At 43.2% G+C, this 21,512-nt stretch overlaps 1 protein-coding gene across 1 annotated transcript in view; it reads right to left on the bottom strand.

Moving 5' to 3' along the window:
• Window positions 1–779: 779 nt before the first annotated feature.
• The window catches only part of ANTXR1 (ANTXR cell adhesion molecule 1), a 113,313-nt gene continuing 92,580 nt past the window's right edge, over window positions 780–21,512 (bottom strand). The window contains exon 19 of the mRNA XM_030035873.1: window positions 780–5,151. Coding sequence (XP_029891733.1) covers window positions 4,879–5,151 — 273 coding nt within the window. The 3' untranslated portion in view covers window positions 780–4,878. The remainder of the gene's footprint in view (window positions 5,152–21,512) is intronic.

The following is a 21,512-nucleotide window of genomic DNA, read 5'->3' as shown; positions in this document are numbered from 1 at the left end:
AGGTTTAACTTTCCTCGTGTTTTTTTTCACCTGTCATCTTCTGAGAAGAGCAACTACGATTTTCTTTGATAGTCTCCATTTAAAAAGCCCCTTTTGTCTGAGCAAGAGAGCAGGACCTGTTGAGTACTGTGGCTTCCCTCTTTGCATTTACTAGATACAAGTTGGGTTTAAATAAAACGCAGCAAGAAAAATCCAGGCTGAGCCTAGGCTTGCAAGGTTTGATGTGCTGAGGAAACTGCTAGCTCACATTTTCAGAGGAAGCTAAAAAGACTGGGCTTGCGTGCTTTGCTGAAAGAGGGCAGGGTGTTGAGGCTGAACTTCTTCATGCTCTGTTAATCTTCTTTATGGAATAAAATATTCCAACCATATCAAAATCCAGATGAGTTAGTGATAGTTAAGCAGAGAGGAAGAAAGGACTATTAGCAAATGTGAGCGGAAACATGCTTAGTTATTTCTAGTAGTTGTTATGCTTTGTTAAAGGATGTCTTTGTTAAAGGTTGCCAAGTTAGCTGCATGAAATGAGAAGTTATCCTGCATTTGGAAGGCGAGGCTCTGGGTATCAGCAGAGGAGCAGACAGTTTAGGCTGTGTCTCATCCAAATGAAAATAGCTTTTGTGTCAGGCAGAAGTGGTCTGTGCTGTTGGGAAGAAAATCACCAAGTCTGAGTTCTCCAGGATGACAGAAAGCCAGTTTTATGAGAAAACTTGTTGACCAGGGTTCTCCTGCCTCCTGCTTTGTTCACTTTCCGAGTCAATGAATCTTATGGAGCTCAACACAAATTTGTGTAGTTCTTTAATAACAACATCAAGGTCAGCAAGAGTAATGACTGTATTTAACAAATGACACATGCAACAAACAGAGGGAGTAAAACATCATTGCACAGCACTGGCTGAACTGACAAAATGTAATTCAATATCAAAACAGAAGGCTTGTTTCTTTTCCTTTGCTGCATCAGCACTGCATATAAGGCAATGTTACCGACTGGTTACCCTCAAATGTTGCCAGAGCTCTCAGAAGCCAGACGTCCCCCCCCTTCCCCAAAATAAACAGTGACAGAAGATGCCTTCACACACTAAGGAGTAGAGAGAGAATTTGGATGACCGCTAAGTTCATGTGGGTGAATGCTTCAAAATACAGCCAGTAACAATTTTTAACATTTTAGCAATTAAAAAAAAATCTGAATCTTTGTAAAATGCAGCTGCTTAGTCCTTTGAGGCTGCAAGACACACTGACAGAATGTTTTACATGAATGAAAAATAACGGGAGTAATCAAAGTGACCTATTTAGAGCAAATGAAAAACTGTTTATTTAATGCCATCAGACATCTGTTTATTGCTGTTTAGACCAGCCTATATAGGAGCATGTGCAACTAGTAAACAGTGAGACCTGCTGAAGTCTTTTGAAATTGCAGAGCAGATGTAGTGCCACTCAACTCCTTTTGATCTATAATGAACGTTTACTTAAAAATTGGCTAGTGTGGATTGATAGCCTGTGTAATGTGTTTCTAGGAAAGTTTTATAGACAGAGAATACATAGGGTACCATATATCAGTATATGGTACACCAGCTAATTCAACCTCATTTACATAGCATTAATTGTCAGTGGAAGCTGATTTAAATTCAGGACCAAATTTTCACTCTTGATTGCCTTATGGTAGGTTCTTAAGTTAATCTTTAGGGACCAGCATAAAAGGAGTATGATTTTTAAAAGCATGTGCAGTACTTTTGGGAAGCCATTTTAGCAGCCACAATTAGGTCGATCCTAAACACAAGACCAGGTACAAAGACTGCCACCAACTGTGCTCTAATTTTTCTGAGAACTTTAGCAAAGGTCCACCAAAACCAATTCACTGGAAGCAGCATGGGTGCTCTGCTTCAGCATCCAGTTACCCCACACCCATTTTGTTGTCTCTACCCTCTACGCTCTGGCCATATCCCACCCTGGGTTGATGTGCAAAACTCTTTGCCAATGGATCGAGGCAGCGTATAGCCTGGAGCTCTAGTGCTTCAATTAATGCTATGTAAAATAGGTATTCGTCACTACAAGAAATATTTGTACATTTATAAAAAAGCAATACAACCATAAAGAAAAAAATACAACAAGCACAGCTTGATACGATAACATGCCATGAAATGTCATTGGCTTTATAATAATTTACTACAACTTGAAAAATGTTCTTTTATCCACAATGGATAGGAAATGCTTCCATCTAACATATGGTAAGCATGCAGTAACAATATGTACAACAAAAAATTTGGAGTTTGTCTTTTATTCATAAACTGGATGATTACATAGGGGCTATTTTAAAATTATGATTTTTCTAGCCTGATCTAGGTTTTATTTTGCTTCTTTAATACCGTAGGGGATTTTTTCCTTTAGTTCAGGGAGAATGAAAATTTCTATATACAACTGCAAGAAGTTAGCTTTAGTCATGGAGTATACACTGCTTCCCCCCCCTCCCCCAGCAGTAGGTTTAGATTTATTGGTTAATTGACACTTAAAAAAAAAATTCTCAATGCTGTATTGTTGAAAATCAATTTCCTTTCCAAACTTTTTCAAAATACTGAGGATCTGTTAAGAGAAATATCTATTGATCCTGTATTACACTACTCCCAGTTTTTACACTGTTCATCATGAAACCATATCAAACAGCTATTTAACTAGATCCCATCCATCACAAGAGGGAGTCTAACTAAACTTGTGTCAGGGTGTTAAAAGCTTCCCACTCCCACCTGCCAATCACAAAGTCATCTTGTTGAACTAACCATGGCCTGTAGCTGATACAATCTGACATAGCGAGTAGCAAAAGTGTTGGTTTTGCTCCTAATTGGGGACTGCTCTGTGCTGCCTGCAGACAAAACAGTGTTGTGGGTGAATTAATCAGCCTTTTTGCAGAACAGCCAGCCTTGGCTGTAGATCAAGTCTTCAGATCCATCGTGACTGATGTATTTATCTCATCTTATAGATGACATACTGACCTAGCAGTGAGTAAGGCTGGTGAATGACAACTAGACTGACTCTGAGTTTCATGGTAAGGGTTCATTCACAAATGTCCTTACCAAAAGTGTCCCAGGTCAAGTCTCCACTGAGTCTTTTTTGTCCCTTTCCTCCTTGAGCATTTTTTTTCTTTTTCCTTTTTTCTTTTTTGCTAGAAAAGCTAGAATTAATATTTCCAACAGCACTGAAGTAAGTACTTGGCAAAGCATTTCTTTATCTGGTAAAAAATGATATGATTATGAGAACCCTTAGGTATTTATAGAACTGCAGCTACAAAGACAGTTTACCTCCTATGACTTCGCAATTTCCAGAGTTATTTCATGAGAACTGATCCGGACAGTAAATTAGAGAGCCAGAGGTTTGACTGAGGTGCTGAGTGATCTCACCTATTTCTAGCACTGTGTTGCAAAGGCAGGTGCTCAGAAGGTTTGCTGTAGGATAAAAGATGTGAGTACGCAATATTGTGGAAGATGGTGGGGGTCCCATGAAGGCAAGGAGAAAACATGGAGAAATGCAGCCAGTGCATTTCTTGGAAGACTGATTCCCATCTTGCATGTCCGGTGTGTTGGTTTTTGCCTTAGTCAACAACTGCTAATAGAAGTGATGTTGTTGAGAGTTGACAAGAGTGAGTAAGCACACTGGCTCTTCTTCACTACAAGTTTGGAAGGCATCTGCTACTTATTCAGGAAAGGAAAACAAAAAATAAAAATCCATGTGGAAACATTTCTAGGGCGAAAGAATGCAATTTACAGAAAAAACAGAAACGCATCAGTGGTAACCATTTCAAACTGACAATAACAAGGAGCCCAAGCAGACTGGATTTAGAGAAATCGATACCTAACCTCTTGTTTATATTCAGAATCTTTCCTTTTAAAATGGAAACCAGCATTAAATTACACTGCTGAACTGCAGAGCTATTAACTACATGGACATAATTAGTCTAAACTGAATGCAAAGACTCTTCTGTCAACCATACCTTTCCCAGATTCCTTTGCTCAATTTTTATGAACTCCTCTGTCCCACTGGGAGCGCTGAAGACTAACCTGTCGTCAGTTATTCCTTGTCCTCAGGGGATGGGGTCAAAGCCTTGTGACATACCGACTGGTTTATTTTTCCATGTAATTTTTTTTCCTAGTGGCACTCCATTTTCATTCACCTGCACTTCCACACACGAACATACGCAAATCCAGACACCAGAGACCTACCCGTTCTCCTTTCCAGACCCTCCAAGATGACAATACCTTCCCTTCTCCAATTCATGGTCCATGGGAACAGCTGCCTGTCATCAATTCTTTTCAGATTTACAAGGGTTTCTGTACTTGCAGACCTGCTGTTGTCATTATTTGCTTGGCAGCTGGCATGCGAGCGAGATGTGATCAGCTTTCTGTCATACCTTGAGTCTTGTACCGTGAAGTTTGTGCAGTTGTCTCCAGGTAGCTAGCTGGGATGTCTGCACTTGGAAGAGTCTTTTGCAGTCCTTCCCTGGGGAAATTGCCTTTCTGGAGAGCTTACTCTAGTTATTCATTCTTTTTTTTTCAACGTCTCCTGGAATCACCATGGTAAGTCACAGGGAAGTGTCCGGAACAAACAGGGGGGAGAGCCTTGCTGAAATGGAACTCAGGTTATTTGCCTTGTTCTTGCAGTCTCTTGGCTTTTCTTGCTTCGATAGTTTGGTGGCACTGATGCACAAGGGATTTTAAAAATAAAAGAAAACTACAGGAGAAAGACGACTACAAAGTCGTTCATTCTGTTGTCACCCATTTCAAAAACGGTCCGGCTTCCTCTAGCCCCCCCAACCCCCCCAGGAAGATGGATGTGATACAGTACTGCTGAAAAAGCCTCTCAAATGCTTGTGGAAGAGACGGGAGCAAGGCCGACCCCCTAGACTGTTGGGCGAGGTGGGGGCCGAGATGGAGGGGGGGCCCGGTTGGGTGGTGGGGCTTGGGGTGGTGGGGGGAGTGGTGGGAGCGTGGAGGATGGGGATGGGGTGTGGGGTGTGGATGAGTTTGGTGGAGGTGGGGTATAGATTGGAGCTGGGGGCGGGGGGTTGTAGATGGGTGCTGGAGGTGGAGATGATGGAGGATATGCGTTGTTGAGTGGGTATTTGGGTGGGGCCTCTGTGTTCTTCACTCTGGTGAAATTGATGCAACGGCCCTAAAACAAAAGAGAACACAGTGGAAAAGCACAGTTACTGATAGAGGCAATGGCATCACAGCTGAGATACCTTCCTGGCTGTGTGCAAATCTGATGTCAGTTTAAGTATTCCTGGGCACACTGCTTTGTTCCCTCTCTTTCTCAGAGACAGATGTTATAAGAGCAAGTCCTGTGCTGAGCAACCAAGAGGTTAAACCCTAACGACAGCTTTTGTAGTGAAGGAGGATGAAATCCTCTCATACTGTTTTCTGACTTCAGGATCTTTAAACAGAGCATCATGTACTTCAAGTCATACTGAAGCTGCAAGAACTGGCAAGAGCCGTTCCTGTTCTTCAGAGCTGGTGCCTGAATCAGTGCACGACCCCGTGGTCCCTGCCTCTACAGATGCCTCTTCCCAGACCTCAGTCTTAAACTTCCAAGAGCATGAAATCTGGACTTCGCACCTTTGGAACCTCTCCTTCAAATACCTGGGTTTTGTGTCCTATTTCTAAACATTTACCAACAATGCAAAAGGGAAGATTTGTTTAACTAAGACAGTTTCTTGCTCAGAATTTTTCCTGAAATAAATCCATTCTTCATTAGGACGTCTTGATATTCTAGTGCTCATGAGAAGCCAATAAACTGCTTTTCTCACTCTTTGGTGCTAAGCTACAGTTTGTTGTATATTTTTAAATAAAACCTTTGCCCTCCAAGCTGTTCTTTTTTTTTTTTCCTAATTTCCACCTGTGAAAGATCCCACAGTAAATACTCAAATGTCAGAATCAGCACTATTGTATCATGGATTCATTCTTTTAGATATGAAATCATCCAAAAAGGCACTAGAGGATTTCTGAGTTCATACTTTGTTTTTGGATTTGTGAGTGTGAGCTTATCTTCTGTTTTCCTCTTTCCTCTCCCAAAGTAAATGTTTTTCCTGGTGAAAAAATGCCAAAGGGAACATTGAGCCCATGCAGCCTGGAGTAGATCTGTTGGGGTAATAACATCAGCCATTTTAATCCTCTGCACAGCTTTGTGTCTTCTCCCTGCTGTACCCAGCCTAAGGGCAAATGCTCTGCAGAAGAGGGACCCAAAGTGAAGTAAGGAAGATGCTGGTAGAAAGGCAGAATGGTGCTGGAGAAGGATTTGACAGGGATGAGAGGAGCTGGCGCAGAAGGGGCTGACACATAAAGAGATACAGACAGCTCCTCTCCAAGAGCTCTGCCAATTATATCATCATGCTCTGTGGATATGAAGAAACATCTGTCTGAGCCTTAGCCATTCAGCAGAAGAAAGTGAATTCCTTGCTGAAGCGATGAAGTATGCAGAGCAGCCCACAGCTGAATGCAGGCTGTCTTGTGCAAGCAAAGGTCATTTAAGGAAAACAAAGATTTCACAGCGCCTTGAACTGCATCAAGTTCAAGATGAGAGCATCACCTCAGGGCTGCTCTGAGTGCAGTGGCAGTTGAACCCTCTCTGCATAGCTTGGCCCTGGCCTTCTGGCAGCAGGAAGAACCTCTGGCTTCAACTCAGGCTGTCCTCGAGGAATCAGGCTCTGGGGCAGAGCAGAGACCCATGTAAAGGTCATGAATACACCCATGGTAATGCCCCTCCTTGAGGATTAATGCTCTCTCAGTTAAGGCTTGTCCTTACAGCATGACAACATAGAGGGGAGAAAGGAGGAGAGTGTTGACAGCTGCTGTGAACTCTGTGCTACCATTAGCGTCTGTGCGGTGGGGACAAGTTCTCCATCCCTTGCACAGGACAAAATGCCAATACAAAATGAAGTGCCAGAGTGGGCAATGCCCCTGACCAGAAACACTGCACTCCCTCTGCAGCATCTCAGCATCTCTGGTGCTGACCAAAAAGGGGGCACCATCCCACAGGCAAAAGAAAGCCTGAAATAAGCACACCGCTGTCTCATCTCGGAGCGTCCCTGGTTCTATTTGCTCTTTGTGGGCTGGTGTCTCTGCTTTAATGTTGTTTTAATGCACTTTGCTGTGATTTTATGTAAATATTGTGGGGCAGGCCTGCTGAGTGACTGAAAGTCTGAACCCCAAATTAACCAATTCTACTCAGAACCCCACCCCCACGAGAATGTTTTCCTTGTTCTAGTTCCATATGTCCTGCAATGTGACTTTAGTAGTTTCAGACTATTACTTGCATTAGTTTTGTTTTCTCTATTTATGTTGAGAATAAAATAAACCTGAACAAAAAGCAGCAGTCCAGGAATCCCAGCCAGAGAACAAAAAGTTGCAATTGTTTTTGTGTGGAGAGATACTCTGTCTGGATGCTCCAGGGGTGAGGTTATGGTGCTGCTGATCCAAATGGAACTGAGCACCACCCTAAGAGCATTCAAGAGGGTGCAGTGAAGCTCAGAAATCTTTGGGGTTGGGGCTGGGGCAGGGCTTGAGGACTAAAAGCCATCTAATACTCATAGCAATGCCCAAGGCGCAGTCCAAAAGGGTAAGAGAGCACATCCTGTGCATCCTCTGTACTGGCAAAGATTTGACTTCTTATTGATGAAAACTGGCTTGGATAGATCAGCAGTGCCATTATCATAAAAAAGGTGCTAGCAATTCATACCAATGTATAGCTGCACTGTGTTTGCACTATTTTTGTAATCAGCTACGACCTAGTGAGCCTGTGTTCATGAACTACTGCTTATATCCATGACTAATGATAACTCTTTTTCTTGAGTAATAGGGTTGCTTTGAAATTAGAGCGCTCTTTTTTCAAACGTGATTGAGTCTCCACAGTCCTTGATAACTATGCTTTAACACGGGCTTCTTGGACATGCTGTCTGGTCTGAACAAGTAGTTGGACTGGAGTCTGAGCATAAGCTGCTCAGATGCAGACCAGAGAACAGACAGCATGGGAGTGCAGACATGAGAGCCAGACTTGACCCAGAGCTAGCATAGCATGTAACTGTACTCATCAGATACCTCTTCCCCATTCCCTTGTGCATTACGCTGGTCTAACTTCAGAGTTCAAACCTTCTTCCCTTTAAAACAAGATAGAGTGTGCCTTTTTTTCAGCTCAAGCATACCGTTCCCTATCTCTTCCTATTTCCTTTGCTGCCTGGGTCAGCTGCTCTGCAGCAAATTGACAGTGACCTGTTTGGCAACACTTTCTACTACTGTGCAACGGGTAATTCTGCAGGGCATCCAACATGTGTGAAGGGTAGATACACAGTTCAGGCTTTCTCCTCCTTTCATGTGAACTGACAGACCAAGGGAGTTCTTGTGTTTCATTGCTTGACATTTCTCTCACCCATGCAGATGGGGGAGGAGAATGCCAGATAGGAGTTTTCAGTCCAGATGGACTGAGATGGACTTTGGCAGCTACACTGCCTCAGAGGAGACAGAGAAGCCAACATCTCCTAGGGGAGAAGAATTGTCAGATAGAATGACAAGGAGATATCCAGGAAACAAATTACTATGCCATTGCACATGAGAGGCAGAAACCATTTTACTAATGCCCTGGGTACAAATGGAAAGCAGACCCGGGAGGAAGAGAGCTACTTTAACCAAAAAGCTGGATGTTAGACAGGGCTCTCATCTTGTATCTGATAACAGACACAAAAGAGCAGAGGTTGTGCTAGCCAGAGTGTGACCACAAACAAGTAATCCTAGAGGTCTGGAAGACCCAGCTTTCTCTGAAATGCGTGGCAAGAGATGTGTTTTCCCACCTGCACTTACCAGAAGGGGGCCCTGATTCACAGCTGGCCTCTATACCATGCAATTGCAATAGAAAAATAAAACATCAGCATCGTCGACCTACTCCATGGTTCAGTGCTGTTTTATCTGGAAAACTGTCTGGATGAAGATCAAGTTGGCTGGCTAATCACCCATCCATTCAAACTTCTACAGGGCTCTCCATTGCCAGCACAGTTCACTTCATCCCACAGATAACAGAAGTTGACGTGAGCAGTAACAGACCCCCTAAATAAATGGGCCCAAATGCCTTGTTCAGCCTTGGCATCTGAATGCAAAACCAGAGTGAGTGTCTGACATACTACAGGTAAGAGAAGTGCAGGATCTCTCTACAATCAGTGGAAACATAAGGACCTTCACATGACTGTGATTTTAGGAGGGTCTCAGTGGCCACCAGTTAGGAGCCCCTCTTGGCTATCCACCGAGGTTTATCACCTCATTTAGATGTCCAAATTTAGATGGGGTGGATGTGGAAGATGGTGGCAGAACATCCAGGAGGCAGGAAATGAACCCATTTCCACTAATGCTACTTTGCATCCTTAAATGGAAGTCACCTTTGATCCCAGGAGAAGAAACTCCTTAACCAGATTATACCACAGCTTTGAGAATAAGAGGAGCCAATTCTATTAGTCTTTTTATCGGGGAGAGAGTAGTTGGAGATACAGAATGTATGAACATAGAGAACAGGCTGTATATTAAAAGTCTGCTGTGTTGAATGCCTTGGCTAGGTTTTATTTCCCTTTCTGCAGCCACAATGCTTCAGGAGGGAGAGTCACAGCTGTGCCTCAGAAGAGACAATTGAAGCAACATGGAGACATTATTAGTTCTGAAATTTAGTGGAATCAGCAAAATCAGTGCGGGCAATCCACTCTTGCATTTTATGTTGTTTTTCTAGAGAGTACTGCTCGCAGGCATATGCATAATGAATTCTGCTTGGAGTGGCCTTGCTCTTTCACCTTCAACAGCTAATTGTCTTAGGGATGAAGGCAGGCAGCACTGCCTTTAGGACAACAAAGCACTCAGCCGTGGGAGGCTCGTCTCCTCTGACCACGGGCCTCACCCTGCGAGCTCTTTGCATGTGGAGTGCCGTAGGGTTGCACACTTGATACAAGCTTTTCCTTTTGTTCTTCACATCTGGTTGACTGAGGAGTGCTGCCAGGGTTGAAAGAGAAGGGTGGGATGTGGGGTAAGGGGGACATTAGGCTACTGAGGTTGTAGCACAGGGTGGTGGTTGCTAAGCGTTCAAGAGAGCAAGCTGGAGCTTTTATGTCTTGGACATGGATCTGGCAAGCAGAGGTGCAAAGAGCAGCAGATGCTTCAGCTAAGCTGTGGCATTTCCTAGGAACTCCAGAGCCTTGTCCAAGCCACTTCCCACCTCCTCCTGCCTCTCCTTCTGCCTTTATCTGAGTCTGGAAACTAACTGGGAGATGGACTGTCACTTAGAGCACAGTGCACAATGACCTGCCCAGACCTCTACCTGCACAGAGTCATTGATTGGGATTCAGCATGTTGAATCCAGCTGTGGGGAGGATGGACCTTTCTCTTGGGACACTGCAGTATTTCTTTTTTCTCTAACCAGCTAGCTCTCCGGCCCCCATCACAGCAGGACTTAAACTAGGAGGAAGCTTTTTTTCTTTGTTTCATTTCAGCCCTGCTCTCTGTGGTTCCAGCTGTTCAGGGTGAGGCTCACACATGGCACAGTGGAAAGGTAATTTAGGAAAGGGAAGTTGGTCCCAGAGCAGTGGCATGCCCTCCATGGTACTGGAAAGATACCTCTTTAACAGAGGAAGACGGAGCACATTTTTCTGCAGTGAAGATGAAAAATGTTTCTGTTTCTCTTGGTTTCCTATCAAACTGGAATTAATACCTGGAAAAATATCAACATTTTAAGATCATAAAACACTAGGACTGGCTTCTGAGCTCCTGGTTTTAAAAAGAGGCACTGGAAAAGATATAATCCTTAATGTTGTTTTGTATGGGTCGTTAGTAATTCAGACTTTCCATAAACAATATCCTGGTTTACCTTGTTGTTAAGACAAAGAGGAGAAAGAAATAAAAAGAAATACAGAAATAAAGAGAAGAGAAAGGGGAAGAGAAAAATAAAAAGAAAGGTAGAGAGAGGGGAAAAAAAAAAAAAGAAAGAAATGTAAAAACCTGTGATTTGATACGTGATTCTGAATCAAGCATGCACAAAAACTTGTAGGAGATACTGACTAAATTAATAACAGGCAAACATTAAATATATTAAATAAATGTGAGAGTTACCACTAGTGTCTGTAAAGAGATGACTTGGGAAACTGTAGCTACTTTAAAAGCAAAGCACATACACGGATGTGAGAAACTAATGCTAAATTCTCCAAGCCAAACCCACCCTACCAAGGATCCCGGGTGCTTGATTTGAACCCAGTCCAGGCATGAAACTTCTACAAACATCTGTGAGGGTGATGAGTAGGCAGAGAAGGAGGAATAGAGTGGAGAGTCACAGTGGATCTGATAGCAGCTCTGAGCTCCACGGAGAGAGGAAGGCGGTAAACTGGCAGTTTGCCTGTCCGCAGCCTGCAAGAGCCAAATGGCACAGACAGCTCATGCTGCCTCTCCTGTGGCTACAGAGAGAAATTGCCTATAGCCAACATGGTGCGGATCCCCTCTTTTGAAAGTGGTCTTTGCATTGGGTACTTCACTAAACCTCTGTCCAGAAATGCATCCCTTTGTGCCTGGACAAAGATGATACTGGGAAAAGACCAGGGTGAGAATAATCAATATCTGCTTCCCAACAGCATTTTGTCATTTGGGAACAGCATTGGTTGGGGAACTCTTGGGCCCCCAGGGGGTTTTGCTGCTCCAAACCCCCATCAAGATAACTCCCAAAATCCCAGGTGGCTTCTGCTACGTGGTAGGATTCTGTGAGCATGAAATATCCCTGCTTGCATGACCTGAGCTGGCAGTGTGCTGCCTTTTAAATCACACAAGGGTGTCTGGAGACAGTTTTAGGAAACTGTTAACTAGCTTCTAGGCTTTGTTAGCCAGCCTCTCTTAGTGAGATCAGTCTGTGTTGAGTATGCTTGGTAATGCCAGGAAACACTGCCTCCTGCAGCAAGCACACTAATTATATGGCTACCTCTGTATCTGTTAGTCACCAAACAACTATTAAAACTGTCTCATTTCGTGATAAAACATCACCGCAAGAAAACCATTCCCATCTGTGTCTCATTACTAAATACAGAGCCTAGAACTCAGCGTTGCTCATAAAACCTACAATTCCCGCCACCTTGGCCACTCAATAGAGAATAAATTGGACGCTTGACCTATTTTATCCCAAAATTAAGAGGAAGACTTCCATTGATAAGATCATTGCTCCAACAGGGTTCTAATAACCTGGTCTCTTATTGCAGAGGCAGCGCTGAAAACTATGGACTGTTATGGTTTACCTTAAAAGAACTTGTGAAAAGTACTGCAGAGTGATAAAATTTGGAGCAAGATCCAGAGTTTTCTGTGGGCTCTCAGTACTACATGCCATACTATATTTGACTTTCTAACTCACAGGAATAGTGGTACAAAATGGCATTTCCTTCTGAAGCCAGTAAGGAGATGGGATTTACCCCAAATGAGAATGATAAACACATTATTGAAACTAGTGACGAGTAATCTTACACATGGCCACTGAACTCCAGTTATATCAGAGGCAGTTTCCTACACTGCAGACAAGCATCCTGTCTAAATTCAGAAGGAAAAAAGAAGCAGAAAAAAACTACCTAACTTTCTTTGATGCCTTGATATGGTTTGGTCTATTCAGATGTTAAAGCGATGGTTTGTATTTGTATTTATATGATCCTGTTCTGTTCAAGCAACCCCAAAGCAGCATACATTGAAGAATAAACTACTTCAAACACCATGAAGTATTGCAACTTTCACGGATCTTTCACAGAATTTGAAATAAGAGCTTATTTAGAATATCAGCTCAGTCATGTTGGCTTATGACTAAAGCTTGCATATACCTATGTATATAGCACTGTGCATCTGAGGGCCCCACAGTACAAAGAGTGGTTCTGCCAATTCAACCTCCAGTTGAAATCTTACTCATAAGCTTACTCATAACTTCTCGTCTGTGCCTGGCTCTTCAGAACTACCACAACTCAGATAATACGCATTGCTCTGCCAGCCTCTAGTTCTTGATATCTGTAGCTACATTATGCAGGACTGAACCAGCTGGTGAACCTACTGAAAAGAAAACATTCAGAGCAAACTCCTCCAAAAAGTGAAACAAGATGATACAGGCTTTTACCTTGCCAAATTCGAGCGTGGGAATGAGCTTAATAGCCTCAATCTTTGGCTCATGCCAGAGTTCGGGAGTGTGGCTCTTTCAGTGATGAGTGGGCATTTGTATGTCAGCAAACAGGCTTGATTACTTTTGCAGGAGCTAGTTTTGGCTTATTTACACTGTGGGATGGGTGTCATTTCCAGGAAGATCTGGTCATTCTTCCCATTGTCTTTCTGGAAAGAGGTAGCTAGTCTTGGAGAAATGCTGAGTGACACATCAAAGACACTGCCTCACACAGGACTGTAATCTTTCATCTGGATGTTGAATAACAAAGCCTACTAGGTATGAGGAAAAGAGAAAAATTCAAACGAAAAATGAAACACATTCTTTTGGCAGTGATAACTGGAACAACTAATCAAGGGCAGTGGTAAACATCCCTCTGGAGAGGAAAAGCAAGCCTGCAGGATCTTGCAGCCTGCAGAAATCAACGAACTGGGGAGGATCTCTCTGGGTGCAATTTGTCTTTGGGCAAAGAAGACAGAGCATGGTTCAGGACAGGATCTTCCACAATGTAAGCATGACAAGAACACAACTCAATGGCTGTTTTCATGTTACATGACTCGGGAAAATTACCCTGTGCAGGGCAGTGATAATGGCTCGAGGAAACAGGAATTACTGTCCACTGAATATTGTCCTACCGGTGTTTAGTGAGAAATAATTCCCATCCCTGCCATCCCTGTTTGCTATATTTGCCTTGGCTTCTGAGGCAGATCTCTGACTGTCAATATTAAAGGCATAACCTTGTAATTCTGTCTAGGGGAAATTTTGCCCTGGATTGAGATATGACTGGGATGCTCCCCTTTATGTGCTGGCTACTCCCTGCTTCAGAAACAGAGGTCCAGCAGTTCAAGAGCCAGCTCTGTGCTTTGCTTTTACAGTAATGAGCAGTCTGCTTTGCAGTAGTCCTGCAAGCTGATGAGCATATCACCGGGCTTTTGGCTTTGGAGCTGTTAGTTCCAGGAAAAAGAGCTAATGTTTAGGTTAACTTTTCCATGGCTATTAATGGAAAACCACACAGCAATAGCATGTGCAAAAAGGTTACAATTTTGTTCTCAAGCTCTGCAACCTATCAATAGAACTCTGCTAGCTTAGACTTAATGATGGGTTAAACAATAGCTCCTTATTAGCGCCTGTGCATTTTTGAGTCTGCAGAAAGAAGAATCATTAAGCAAGTGCCTACATAGCAACGTACAGGCGTGCGGGGGGTGACTTGGGAGTCCGCACAGCTAGTTTTACTCTCAGGTCTGAAAAGGGAACGTGATCTAGTGTTTAAAACAGGGGAATTTGAAATCATATCTCCTGGTTTCTGTTCTTTGTTTCAGGAGGAGGTTTCTATTCATGACACTGAAACAGCATGGTATGAAATCAGACAATTACCTTAAATCTGAATTTCCTCATCTCTAAAATAGACTCCTAATTCAAAATGAGAGGACCCAGGGGACCTTCCAGAATGATAGATTTTGCTCATGTGCTTTGTGATGTTCATAGTTAATTAGTAGTACCTAGCCTTCCCCATATTACCATTCATCTTGGCTACTCTATAATGAAACAGATTTCATGACTTTCAGTGAACTCACTGGAGGTTTGTGCGGCAGAAGTTGCTCCTCAGTATCCAATTATGAACAAATAATTACGGCTTTGGGTATGTTTTCATTGGATTTGTGCACTCTAAGCAAAGGCCCAGGCTAACTGCTACATTCCTTCGGTTTTTTTGATATAGCTCTAATAACACAGCCTTAAGTTAAAAACAGTATTCCTGTGTGCCAGCAATACTTAACGGGCTTTACAGTTCCTCATGAACCTGCTAACGTCTGACAACCAATCATTGGTGCTAACGCTGAAATAAATTGTCTTTGAGCTCCCCGTGGTCTGTAAGTCACTGGTGGTACGAGGTGGCCATGATTTACCAAGTATAGGTGCCTACTGCTTGTAGGACATACAGGAAGGGGTTCTTCATTACTGGTAGAGTCCTGCACTCCTCTTTGAAAGAGACAGGGCTTTGCACATCCACTTGCCTTGGGCAAGGGGTGGCACACACGGCACAGTACCTGCAGGCTTCAGTGGGACACCAGTTACAGCAGAGGTAGGAAGGAGAGCTGAAGCCCTGGCAGCAGAACAGTGTTACATAGAACAGCACAAGGCCAGCTGGAGTTACACTAGCCACCCACCCAGGGTGGTTGCTGCCCTGCCATGGACCACCACGTCTCTCTATGGCTCCTCTGAAATACCTCTTACGTGTTTGGAATTTGTATGTGTATTAACAAAAACAGGTCAGGAAGCAGGGCTTTGCAGTTATTAGAACTTACACATGTAGAATGCCAGGGACGGCTGACCAGAGAGGTGTGGCTCTAACACTGCCAATGTTATGCTTCAACCTGTCTATTGTGTGACACACTGATACGGTATGAGCCACTCTACCGACTGTCCCATTCCTAGATTCACTGTGCCTTTGTCTTCACAACTTCCATCCTAACTCTTCAGTCTGACACTGTTTGCTCTTTTTGCACTTTGTGCAGGATATTTGCCCAGGGTCCTGCAGGTACCACATGCTTTCACATCCAGGATGGGGGCCTGACCAGGGAAAGACAAGGATTGAATTAAGCTGTAGTTTAAGTCATCCCTTTCTGTGTGTTGGACTACAGGTGAAGCATCTGCTGTGGGTCCTTTTGTTTCTGGGTGGCTTTGCGTGCCTAGCAAGTCTCTGAAGGCCCTCTGATCGCTGATGTAAGACCTAGGGTTCCCCTCACAAGTTCTCAGTGCAGGTGGACCCAGAAACAGTCCAAATTTTTCAGCTGGGGCTGCTGCTTATTTTTAGGAAATTATTGCAATCCCACAGGAAACAACCACCTTGCTTTCCCATAAGAAGAGTAAGTCCAGCCCACTGCTGGAAGCTGCATGGGGGAAACACAACACAAATGCAACATCAACATTCACTCAGCAAGAAACATGCACGGGAGAGATGGGTTTTCTAGACATCTGGCACGAGGTGATTCTCTCTGCATCAAAATCCTATTATTTCTGTTATAGGAGTTTCACTTCCTATGTTTTTACTGATTTCTAAGAACCTAAACACCTACTGAAGAAATTTGCAATTTTTTCTGTGAGAATTTACATACCTAGACAATTTTCTGCATCTGGTCTCCTGGGTTCTGCAATTCTACCCCCATAGCATAGCATTATTAGCATTGCACTGCTCCAGTAAGGGTTTTACTCCAGTAGTTATTTCATTTGCCCCACAGCTGCAGAACTACTCACTCCATGCAGAGAAAAGTTTGCACTATGGTGTTCCATTGGCTTGTTTTGCCTTCTGCTCTTTAAAGCAGACTAGGAACCCCTTTTGTTTCTCAGCTCATTGTACTGAAGGCTGCCCTTTCCATGAGCCCCACACAGGAATATCCTCCAAGCAGAGAGCCTGCCCAGTCCCTCACTGCTCTGAAAATCTCAAGTCAACATTTAAGTAGGCTAATTTCTTGCCTCAATTCAAATCATTCTTTACAGTAAAGCTCAGCACTTGTGACGGTTTCAGTGCTGTACTAAAATCTGGACAAACCCTGTTTCATACAGTTTCTCAGAGCAGCAAAACGCAGTTTTATGCTTGGGGCTAGGGAGGATGCGAGGGGAAGAGGAACCAGAGTGGAAACACAAGCACCTGCCTTTGTATCAAGAGGGGAAGTGGTACTGAGGTAGGTGGAGAAACCCACATCACCATCTAAGTGCTTTTACCTAGACATCTGTCCTCTGGCAAACAAAAATATATTCTGCAAGTTTTGCACAGTCAGACACACCTGACAGTCTAATTCCCTGTCCCACTAGTCCAGAAGGGTATTGCTCTGACCCAGCAAGAGTTTTGCACTCTCCCCCTCCTACGGCCCCATCTCCAGAGGCAGTGCCTGCTCCAGGCTCTAACACATGCGCATGCATGCATGCACATATATATTCAGTTTTGCCTGGAACTCTGCACTGCTCCTTCTTTGCAAGCTGCATGGGACATGTGCTGAGGGAGAATGAACTAGCAAGAAAAGTTGTTCCTTGTGGTTAAATGAAGATTTAAATTACATTAACAGATGATTCCAGCTGGTGGTGTAGATCCACTGTTTAGCATTCAAATAAATTAGTACTGCCACATTGTCTCAGTGTTTCTCATTGTATCTGTCTATACTTGCTCTTGCCCCTTACCTCAAACAAGGCTGAGATTCCACTTTTATTTTACACCTGTACAGGACCTGGCACAATGGGTTTGATTTAAGCTGATGCCTGGAGCACATAAATACACCGCTATGACAGACAAGGAGCAAGGCCCCAGGCTATGTGGCAGCACTGTCCCTCTCTTTTTAGTTCAGATTTAATTTCCTTCCATTTCAGCACTGTGTGGGAGTGAAAGACAATTAGTTATTTCCCAGATAGGTCTTTGCAAGTACACAGCTTTCTCCACAAGACAGGGGAAGTCACGGAAAGGAGACTTTGTTTTCTGAGAGTTTGAATTTGCCAGAAACAAAAAGACATTCACGTTCCTCAAATGGCACAGCAGCCAATGCTAATCTCTTCTGTGAAATACGCAATTGAATGCAGCAGATTAAAGGTTTTCCAGGTTTTCCAAAGCATAAGAAGAGACAGAGAAGAAGGAAATTTTACTGTAATGTCATAATGATTCAGGCTGCTTTTTTCCTCCTCTGCATTTTTTTTAGACACAATGATCATTGTTCACTCAGCTAGGAATGCTCAGGAGGGCTGTCCCATGAACTGAGTGAGAATCATGGTCTGCTGAAACAGGTCAACTCCTGACACAGGTGCCAAAGACGGCATGTGGACAGACTTGGCAACGCTAGCTCCCAGTTCCCACTGAGTTTCTTCTTGTAACACCTCAGCTTGCAAAAGAAAAATGAACCATGTAAGAAACACTGCCAGACTTCTACTTCAGACTATCTGAGCATCATACAGGTCTAAAATGTACAGACCTGAACCTCCAAACCCTGAATCTCTGTACCATTAACATCATGTTGTAACCACATGAACCCACAGGCCACTGTGCAAAACTATACACATACCTGCAAATACAGCTATCCCTGCCCACAGCCATGACTATTGCTTTAAAATCCTTTAAATTTTATTACCGAGTTTCAGCCTTCATTTTCACAAATGCTTTGGGAAAGAAAATACATTGGATTAGCCTCATTTAGAGGACAGGAAAAGCTTCTGAGAAATGGAAGGTGATTAAGTGGCTTGGTCAAGGTCACTCTGTCTGCCCGTGGCAGAGACTGTAGTGACTCTAGGCTTCAACTCCCAGTCTAGTGCCCAAACCTCAGATCTCTCTGCTGCCATATGAGAGTAGCCCACAAATCTCCAGCTCAGTTGGACATCTTAGATCTAGAATTATAATAGCAGGATGCAAATTAAAAGAGCTATCTACCTCTAGGCTTAAGACTTCCAGACCATTGTTGGCTGGGGTTGGACAGCTGTTTGCTGTCCCCTGTTGCACAGTTGTGTAGAGGTAGGCCCGCGGTCATCAGCACTGGAGCGCATGCTCCAGTGATTCTCCAGAAACATAGTGGGACTTCACACGCAGGAGCAAGTTCTTGCTTTGCAGAATTGGGCCCTTCACAAAAAATGGTCATTTGGGATGAATGGCTGATATAATCCAGAGTGGTCATCTGAACTCCTTAGGCTGCACAAAACATTCACAGCGAAGCCTGAAATCAAGTTAATTTGAGGTTTTGGCATTTCACTGTAATATAAAACCATTAGTGTGATAGTAGGGCAGAGGGAGTTTTGTAAGCTTTTGTTGAAAAACGGTGCTTTTCTGTAGTGAAGATTCATGCAATTTGGCTGTAAACTCATCTTATTTCATACTCCGACTGTTCTGTTTATATTAAGATCAATTTTTTTAATGTCAGCACATGCACACACACACACGCATTCTTCCTTTCATAGTAAAAAGAACAATTGTGATTACTTTAATGGGGATATTTTAAAGTATTTCATAGCCTCGTTCTCTCGTCATAACTAACCACAATTTGTACCAGAACCATATCACTGAGATCTAACAAGATATGACCTTATGTGATTTCACCAGTAAACTTGCAAAACTATATTAGTTCTGGAAAAAGCTCCTCTCCCTGCATCTTTGTTAATTTAGGTAGGATACATCTTTACACATAATTACACATGGGTTTGTTATACTTTTTCTCCATAATTATACCCAGCTATATCTATATTTACCTATACAAACACAAAACAAAAGTGCAATTAATGCAATGCAATAAAAATTTAAAGTATAATTTCCTCCTAGATTGAGATGTTCCTGGCCAAGTCTGAACTTGAAACACATTTTAATAATCTCCTCATAAATTCCTGACAGAACAATGTTTATCAAGGAAATGCAACTGACACTTTGAAGAGACACTAATTACTTGGATCCTGTGCTTAGTGAGCAATGTGCACAAATAAGCATTCCATGACTTCACGGTAAAAGCGATAAAGTTTTCTAAAAAATATATATATTTTTACATCACCCCTATCTGATGATGTTTTGAATGTAAAAATAACCTCATTAATGCTGACAAGAATGCAAACCTAGTCTCTCGAAAATGTGAGAAGACCACAGGAATCCCATGTGACTCTGACTTCCTTGCCTTATTGGAAACATCTGTGTCTGTTGGTAACTTCAGACCATTTCCAGGTTTGACTCCAAAAAAAGAATTTCACAACCTTTTTGTGCATCTCAGCCTCTCTGGGTGCACTTCAAAACAGGTCCTGAACACCCCTCTCTTTTCCTTTTGCTTTGGAACAAATGATGCATTTTTAAAAGCCTTCTGCAAACCAGACCAAAGTTTACTTCATGGTTTGCTCTGGCAAATGCAGCCAGTTGTTGCAGATACAACAACATGCTGATCAGGACCTGTTGCTGATATTGAAAGCCATAGCTTTCACAGAGCTATAGTGGTCAAATTCAGGTAAGACTCTGGCTCAGACTGCTGCCACGCTATGGGCTGGCATCTTTTCTGGCATTCCTCCTTGAAGAGGTCTCAGCCCTCTGTTGTCCAGAAACATCTAACTCTGTATCCAGCACTTACTAGTCAGTTATTTCTGTAACTGTATCTTTTGCAGTGAAGACACAGTCCTAGTACAAGGCATCTCAACCTTGATTAGAGGGTTCAGTGCATGAACAGACAATAGGCGAAGACAAGGGATGGTATGAGGTCACACAGAGGAGGAGGACTGGAATCTAAGCCTCAGTCCCCACGTTATCCACTGCAATGTATATAAATTGCAAATTTATTAGTCACTACCCTCGAACCAATGTCTTGTTACAGACTAATGTGAACTTCAGGGCAGGGGATGTCTTCCTTGACAATTTGTATGGTACCTAGGAAGCTGTGTGGGCTACAGCAAATAAACAGTAACAATTAGTCAACACAGGGTTTGAAGCTGAATCCATGTTTCATTCTACGCAAGTGATCTCTTTGAACAGCTCAGCTAATGTGCTGGCAGTGGATAAAGTAACTGATTATAGCAAGGGATTGCTTATATATGAAAATGATGTAACCCTGGGATTAAGTCCAATTCCTTTTCAGGCTCCAAAGCAAACAGATATGACTTTCAGTTATTTTTCATCTGGCTTTGCTTTTTTATGTTGGACCAGTGGGTGAATTAAGGTGCCCATTTGACACCACCAAGAGTCTGAAAGCTGCTTCTTCCTTTTCTTCAGGAAAGAGACGGAAAGAGGTACAAATTGCTTTCAAAACAGCTCCTCCTTGTAGTTTTTAGGAACATCATACGGTCAAAGGCTCCCATCTGCAAATTTCAGGCTACTCTTTACTAGCCAAAAATTTTACCTGCAAGGGTTTGAATATTTATCTAGCCTGAGAATGCATCATGTGGTGGGTTTTTAATCTGGTGGCTCCATTTGAGGCTGCTGGTTACTGTAGGATGCTTTGCTAATCACTGGTTCTCTCATTCCCAGGGCATGTCCATCCTATAAAGACTGCTATGGCTGGCAGTTTGTACGTAGCTGGCAGCATGGGCATGCTAGTTTGCTGCTAAGCCACTCTGGAGTATTTATTCAGCTTGCGTTGTGAAGTCTGCACCGAGTGACTGCACGGTACGATTGAAACTGAGCTAGTTAGTCTGAAACTCCTCTGGGCGACTGCCAGATAGACAAGCCAGAGTGCCCAGCCCAGCCTCCACTGCCTAGCATTCCTGCAGAGGACCTGGGATAAGAGTGATGGGTGGCCTGGTCCCCTACGGCGCAGCAGACAGCATGCACTGCAGCACCCTGTGAAAGGATGGCATTGGGATGAAGTTAGGCAGTCAGGAAAAAGCTGGAAAGCTGAAGGTGCCCTGCCTTGTGCAGC

This window comes from Aquila chrysaetos, chromosome 13 (assembly GCF_900496995.4).
Source record: "Aquila chrysaetos chrysaetos chromosome 13, bAquChr1.4, whole genome shotgun sequence".
Classification (NCBI taxonomy): Eukaryota; Metazoa; Chordata; class Aves; order Accipitriformes; family Accipitridae; genus Aquila; species Aquila chrysaetos.
The sequence above is the reverse complement of the archived record's forward strand: the minus strand, read 5'-3'. Positions and strand labels throughout refer to the sequence as shown.